The sequence below is a fragment of the Lipotes vexillifer genome, unplaced genomic scaffold (assembly GCF_000442215.2).
Source record: "Lipotes vexillifer unplaced genomic scaffold, Lipotes_vexillifer_v1.1 scaffold4, whole genome shotgun sequence".
In the NCBI taxonomy this organism is placed as follows: Eukaryota; Metazoa; Chordata; class Mammalia; order Artiodactyla; family Lipotidae; genus Lipotes; species Lipotes vexillifer.
Window position 1 is genome coordinate 1,359,439 of NW_006785876.1, and position 7,136 is coordinate 1,366,574.

General features: G+C 57.0%; 1 protein-coding gene across 1 annotated transcript; it reads right to left on the bottom strand.

Moving 5' to 3' along the window:
- On the bottom strand, nucleotides 1-6,502 carry KCNK16 (potassium two pore domain channel subfamily K member 16). The gene is made up of 5 exons (XM_007458175.1): nucleotides 6,253-6,502; nucleotides 2,753-2,867; nucleotides 1,560-1,726; nucleotides 574-739; nucleotides 1-261 (listed from the first exon to the last, which is right to left on the bottom strand). The coding sequence occupies exons 1-5, from the start codon at nucleotides 6,463-6,465 to the stop codon at nucleotides 44-46; spliced, it is 879 nt and encodes a 292-aa protein (XP_007458237.1). The 5' UTR covers nucleotides 6,466-6,502; the 3' UTR covers nucleotides 1-43.
- Nucleotides 6,503-7,136: the final 634 nt, after the last annotated feature.

Genomic DNA, 7,136 nt, shown 5'->3' on the forward strand with positions numbered 1-7,136 from the left:
GACTGGGGATGCTGGGAGGGGCTTCTGTGGCCACTGGGGGGCCTCATGCAGAGATGGGAATCTTCTGAGGTCTAGGGAGCCCATTAGTCTCGGGGGCTCCCCTTTCCTTGAGGTCTCTGCTGAGCAGCCAGAGCTGGGAGCACCTGTGCAGAAGCAGGGGGCCCAGTGGGAGGACCAGTGCCAGCCATGCCAGGCCCAGGAGGATCCAGATGGCTGCCAGGCTCCGGTACACAGAGATGTAATGCTTGCTGGGGTCTGTGCCTGGCAGGGAAAGGGGACGTGATAAATGCCAGAGGTCTGAGGGCACAGCCACCCCCCAGGTTCCATAAGGGCTCCCACCAGCCTCCCAATAACAAGGATCGGCAGTGGAGGTCCCTGGGGGAAAGGGTGATTGGGTCCTAGACCAGCAATTTCTGAGGATGTTGTGAGAATTCACAGCAGCCTCACAAAGTATTTGTCTCCCCTGAATAACCAGGGGCTCTCTGGTCCTCAGTAATTACCCCCTGCAGACATCCCCCCATCCCCTGAATCCCAGTGGCCCCCACCCCGAGATCTGTGATGCCTCTTTCTCACCGACGACATAGTCCCCGAAGCCGATGGTGCTGAGGGTGATGAAGGCAAAGTAGAAGCCCTCGCTGAAGCTCCAGCCCTCCACGTGGCTGAAGACCATGGGCGGGAAGATGAGAACGAGCAGCGTCCCCAGGGCCAGGAACAAGGCCAGGCCCAGGGTCTGCAGTAGCTGGAAGGGGAGGAGTCTGTCTCTGAGTCCACTTGGAAGACCCAGGATTGTAAATTGCAGGGGGTGGGGGCGTGGGGTTCTGGGGCAAATTAGGAAGTGGGCTGGACCATAGCCAGGTCCCTGCCCTGTCCTGCCCTGCAGACCTCTGGGATGGGGGTTGTATCTCTGTGTGTGTTACCTTGCCCAGGCCAGGGAAAGATTCGGTCAGAGGGACTGTGTCAGTGGGTCAAGTTGGACCCACTTCAGGTGTGGGGTCCACATGTACAGGCCCCCAGGGAACTCAGATCTGGGATGGAGGATGGTCATTGAACTGTCCCAGATTCCTCTGCACCCCTGCTTTCACAGCGTGCCTAGCTTTGCAAGGGGCCGATGACAGGTGGGCACTGGTGGTGTTCAGGGTGGCGTGGAGTTTGCTTTTGGAGTTCTGTGCCGCCCAGATAGATTCCCCTTCAAAGAAAACCGTGCCAAGCCACTGGCAGGTGGCCTCCAGCTGGCAGCTCCCTCAGGGTGTATTTCAGCCTGGCCCAAGGGCACACCTTCCCAGGGCCTGACTGAGCCCAGGGCAGAGTCCTGGCCACGTCAGCGCCCACTGCGGGACAGCTGGGGCGGCCGGCACCTGCCGAGCTCCTCGAGGGGTGGACCAAGGCTTTGTCCAGCCTGCAACACAATTTAATTTCTCCTTCTGCCCAGTCCTTTTCTTCCATAGGTGTTGACCCCTAATACCATGCTAGCCAAACTCTTGTCTCAGTGTCAGCTTCTGGAGGACTCCTCCTGCAATAGACTCTGTCCCAGCGGGGCTGTGGGGAAGGAGGGGCCCTACCTGGGAGCGCCTGGGCTGGTCCTCCCACCTCTCCAGTGTGGTCAGGTGGGCATGCAGCCCTGTGCCCAGGTGGTTGAGGAAGAGCACGTTAAGCGGGATGCCCACCAGAGCATAGAAGACACAGAAGACCTGGCCTGCCTCCGTGCTGGGCGCCAGGTTCCCGTATCCTGCAGGGGGAGGAGGGTGTGCAAATATGGGGAAGGAAGAGTTCAGAACTACCTCCCTGACGGACTCTGGCAGAGGTTGGTTTCCCACCACCACTGGGGGTCTGAGCGTGGTGAGGGGAAACCCCTCTGTTCCCGTGAACACCCTTCTCAACCTCTTCTAGAATGATCTCTATTTGTAAGAATCCTGCTTGTCTTTGAAGGCCCATCTCCCAAAACACTGCCTCTAGGAAGCCCTCCTGACTGCCACTCTCTTCCTCTCTACTAGGTGTGATCTCCCACAGTGCTTTGTGTCATTCCTATCTAATATTCTACTTTGCCCTGTGCTCTTGTTTTTGGTGTGCTTATCATATCCTTCTTTATTGGTTCAGAAGCTCCTTGAGAGCCAAGCTTGGGTCTGATCCAAGTTCATACTCTCCTACCTCCACTCTATCTGCTTTGAATGTCACCTGAGTTCAAGGAAGGTGTGTGGAACTGGACTTAATTGAATGGATATGGAGACCTGGGTTAGTGGGGTCTGGGGTTTCCTTGTGGGAGGTGGTGTGGGTTTTCTGACTGAGGGGGTAGAGCAGATGCTTGACCATATGGCCTGTCCCCTTGGAACACTGGGATAGCACCTGCAGCTGGGTGGACAGTACACGCAGAGGACTCCCTACCCCAAGTCCCTGCTTCTCTCTACCTGAGAGACCTTTGGGCAGGTCCAAAATACCGGAAAATTAATACATCCGGGATCAGCCCTCAACCAGCAGGGGCAGGAGTTGGTAGATAAATACGCCTGCTTCCTCTCCCCTGGCAGGGCTCTCCTTAGCTTCTCAGAGGGTCTCCAGCACTGGTGAACCCAGTCGCCCTAACCAGTCGCCTGCTCATTATTGCAAACTTCGTTGCCTTTTCCTGTCTCAATTTCCCACTTGTCCTGCTTCCCGGAATCGTCTCCTAGATAAACCACATCCTAGTCTCAGCACCTGCTTTTGGGGAACCCAAACTTCAGCAGGGGAATTGGGGGTGCCCTTCTCCACCCTGACCCTTTACCTATGGTGGTGACGACTGTGCCCGCAAAGAAGAAACTGCTGCCGAAGTCCCAGTTGCTGGGGTTGGTGGAGTTGCCTTTGGGGTTCACGCCCTTCACCCAGGCTTCCATGATGACCTGTTGGGGGGGGTGGCATGGGGTGGGAGGACGAGGGGAGCTGACGGCACCGGCTGGTGGCCAGGCTCTCTGCAGGGTGCTTCCCTGTTGTCTCACCTGGTGATATTCTTACTCACATTCCCATTTCATGGAAGAGGAAACTAAGGCTCAGAGTGGCTGACTTGCCCAAGGTCATTGAGGTCCAAATTCACTGCCTGCTCCACTGGCCAGGGCTGAGTGAGATGGGCTGTCAGTGTGGCCGGTGGAGGGGAAGGGGCCTAAGGAGGCAGAGGGTGCTTACGGACTGGGGTGCAGGTGGGAGATGCCACCTACAGCCAAGAGGGTGAGACTCCATGGGTGGTCAGAACAATGGGAAAATTTCAGGTTGGATGTTCCTGGAAGGGCTGACTTGGGAACTTGAGGTTCGGGACCACGGGAAAGCCATGGGGCTGCCCTCCCATGGGGCTGATGATTCTGGACAGAGAACCCGGCGCTCCCTGAGCTTCCAGGTGAGCTGGCAGCCTTGCTCTTTGCTGCCCCCTAGTGAGTCCCAGCCCAGGCCTGCCCGAGAAATTCCATCAGAGGCCAGGGCAAAGGTCCTCTGGGTGTGTGTGTGTGTGTGTGTGTGTGTGTGTGTGTGTTGGTGGTGTATATGTACGGTGTGTTGTATACATGTGGCGTGTGCATGGATGCCGTATGTTGCATGTGTGTGCATGCTGCTGTTTACGGAAGCAGAACCCCACAGGCTCAAGCCTAAGCCCCTCTGTCCCCGAGCCCAGCCCTCTTCGAGGTGGGCAGGACTCCCTCGCCCATCTGCTCTCCATCCTCCTCCCCTGTCGCTGTGAACTGTCCCAGGGCAGCAGTGCAGCCTCACCACCTGGTAGAGCCCTAAAGGCAGGAAGGAGGCAGTGGGGGAGGGAAAGCTCCAGCCTCCAGTTCCTGTGGGAACCATTTCCCCACTGGCTGGGTGAGTGAGCTCTGCCGGGGTGGGATGGCCCCTGAGGGCCAGGCCAGTCTGGGTGTCCTGACACAGGCTGTCTGCTTCTCCTCAATTTGGCAGAACTGGCCTCTTCCCATGTGAACTTTGGCCTCCCTCTCTTTCCCACACACCCAGAGAGGCCAGGACTGAACATTCCAGAACACACCCGTTCCCCAGAGACCCTCGCACGTGGGAGAAGCCCTAGACCCAGCTGTCCCGTACTCCAGCCTGAGGGTCTCCATTCTGCCCAGGAGGGGCTGTGATGTCGGCGGGGGCACTGGGCATGGGGCGCCCAATGTGGACCATCCATTCTTCTCTAAGAATCCGCGCGTGGTTAGAACGGCAGACGCGAGTCCCGGGACCTTGGGCAAGGCCTTGTTTCCTCATGGTGTCAGTCTTCAATACTGCTGTTATTACTGTTTATAGCTTTTTTCCTTCTTGTCATCTGAACAGTGCAGGTGGCACTCCATATCCATGGGGTCCACACCTGTGAGGTTCACATCCACGGATACAGCGGGCTGGCTGTCAGGTACTTGAGCATCCACGGGGCTCCAGGAAGCAGTCCCGTGCAGATACCGAGGGGCAACTGTAATCTGTGTTCTTTGGGAATCTTTCTGTTTTTTCCTTTTTTTGGCCGCGCCGCGCGGCTTGCAAGGTCTTAGTTCCCTGGTTCCCTGGTCCAGGATGGAACCCATGCTCGCTGAAGTGGAAGCTCATGTCCTACCCACTGGACTGACAGGGAATTCTCCTCTGGGAATCCTATCCTAACATTCTTCTGCCTCTCAGCTAGACATACCCTGGCAAGTGAGGGTTCCTCCCAAGGGGGCTGATGATCTCTGGGGAGGCCTGGGGGTTGTTAATCAGTGGCACCTCCCTCGGGGCTGCAGTCCAGCCTGTGTCTCTAATTAGGCCCCAGCTATGAATCCTTCTGCCGCTCTCTGGCTCCTGGGTTTCGCCTCTAACCTGGGGCTGAGTGTGGAGGTGGGTCCAGGGCCTCCAGGGCCTCGGCCTTTTACCCCCTGGGTCTTGGGAGGCTCCTGAATCCTTCCCAGCCCCGATAGGGGTGCTGTGGTCCCAGCCCTGTGCTGCTGGGGAGCAAGGAAGTGAAGCCAGAGGCCGGAAGCCTCATTTCCTGGGAGAAAGCGCCTGGACAGGCCTCTCACAGCTCCGGAGCGTTCTCTCATCTCCTAGGCCAGCCCACTTCTCGTCTCCTAGGCCAGCTGTTCTCCATCTTCAGGGGGAATCAGTGTGACCTGAAGGGCTTGTCAACACACAGTCTGTTGCCCCCACCCCTGAGTTCCTGATTCAGTAGGTCTGCGGTGGGGAGTGACTGGTGGCATTTGTAACCAGTTCTCAGGTGGTCCACACCTGGGACCACACTTTGAGAACTGCTGCTCTAGGTGATATCCTGCCCCCTGCACTTATGCTAATTTTTGTGTTGAAGAGCAGCCAGGCTTGGGTGCGAATTCTGCCTTTACCACTAACTATGTAGCTTTGGCCAATGTACTCGACCTCTCTGTTCCCCAGTTCCCTCCTACAAACTGGAGACAGTGTTAGAGATAGGTACTATAATTATGAGGAAACACATGTAAAACACTGGACCCCAGGTGATGGATCAGGACTGGTCTGACCCCAACGTGATGACCCTGCTCCCTGCTGTTTTGGGCACAACGTAAACACTCAATACGAGACAGCTATTGTGATGATTCCTTCTGCAGCTGGCTAGTTCCTTTGCGGCAGGTGGGAACACTCAACCCCCTCGTCTCCAGTGCATTCACCTTCCCCTCACAACACCCTGGTTTTGCCTGGTTTCTGGGAGAGAGGGTGCTGGGGCCCCAGAGTTTGTATAGAGGGGCCCGAGCAGGGGTGACCCGCTCTGCCACCAGAGAGAGGCCCGGAGGGCACCGTAGCTCAGTCACCCCAGTTGCTGCTCATCAAGCCTGGCTCCATGGCAGGCGTGGCGGCTGCTCCTGACCTTTATCTGTGTCTCCAACTCAAGTGTAGTCAGCACAGGGGTGTGATCTGGGGAGAGGGCAGAGGGTGCAGCAGCCCCGGATTCGGGGAAGGGGAAGCTGTAGGAGTGTGCGGGGCAGAAATGTGTGCAGCGTTGATAGCACTGGCACACAGTTCACATTTATGCAGCAAGTGGCAGCTTAGAAAGCACTTTTAATCAGCTGTCAAATGTCTGCAGCATATAAGATTATTCTTTTCTCCTAGAAGAGGACCAGAGAGGTTAAGTGACTTGCCCAATGTCACACAGCAATCCGGTTGTAGACCTAGGGCCAGAATCCGGCACTAGGTCTCATCTGGCTCTCTGTCCCCACCACACTCTGCTTCCAAATAGGGCCTCAGCCATAAGTGATGGCTCTGGACCTGCAACGAGACCCCTCTTCTGCCCACCGGCCCACACCAGCATCTTCCCTTCACCTGCACAAACTGCTCCACGGCCTGCTGGTCCAGGCAGGTGTAGTTCTCCAAGAAGCGCAGCTTCTCAAACTGAAACTGGTCCCTGGACTGAGCCTCCGCCTGTTTCTCCAGCAGCTGGAAGATGGTGGCGCCGAGCAGCAGGTAGCAGACATAGGCCAGCAGCAGGGGCAGCACCTGGCCGCCCCAGCAGCTGCAGAGCCTAGTGCGGGGCATGGCGTGCCCAGGACTCTGCCAGGGCCGTGGGGCTGGCTGTGGGTTCAGAGGCGGGAAGCGCCCGGGGACCTGTGCCCAGCCTCCTGCCTGCCTCGCCCTCCTCTGCACAGGTGTCCAGAGGCTGGGGAGTCTGTTTGAACAGTGCAGCTCAGCTTGGCTGCACTAAGTACCGTGAGTGCAAACAGTCCTGCCACCCCCCGCCCAGCCTTTTTTTTTTTTTTTTCCATGGAGAGCAGCAAGTCAGGGGCAGGGACCCCCTCAGAGACCTAATGGTCCTCCTGAGGCCATCGTGTCTCACCTTCTGCCTCCAAGTTGGATGGGAGCTTTGGGGCCAAATCAGATGCTCCCCTTCACTCTGCCCAGGGCCCCTTGGCAGCCCCCAGCTTCTTACCCATGATAGCTTCAAGCCCCCAAGCTTAGGTGCTGGGAAGAAATCAGAATGAGTGTGAATAAACCTTGTACTCAGTTGCCTTGGCTATGAAGTGGAGCTAGAAGGATGGACCTGCCTACTGGGGGAACCTGGGGATGCGGGAACTGGGTAACAAATTGGGGCAAAGCAAACATACAAGTGATGGATCAGGAACAGTCTGAGGGTTGATGCTCCTAATCAATTGGATGCACTTGCTTTAGAGCTTTTGCTGAAATTTTTCCTTGCTTGAAATCTTTAGCAG

What these genes read in the sequence shown, in the direction of transcription:
- KCNK16 (XM_007458175.1), bottom strand. Translation starts at nt 6,465, where the DNA reads ATGCCCCGCACTAGGCTCTGCAGCTGCTGGGGCGGCCAGGTGCTGCCC. An exon ending in CCGTGGAGCAGTTTGTGCAG is followed by an intron (nt 2,868 to 6,252) that starts GTGAAGGGAAGA and finishes CCCCCCCAACAG; the next exon opens with GTCATCATGGAAGCCTGGGT. An exon ending in ACCAGCCCAGGCGCTCCCAG is followed by an intron (nt 740 to 1,559) that starts GTAGGGCCCCTC and finishes CTCCCCTTCCAG; the next exon opens with CTACTGCAGACCCTGGGCCT.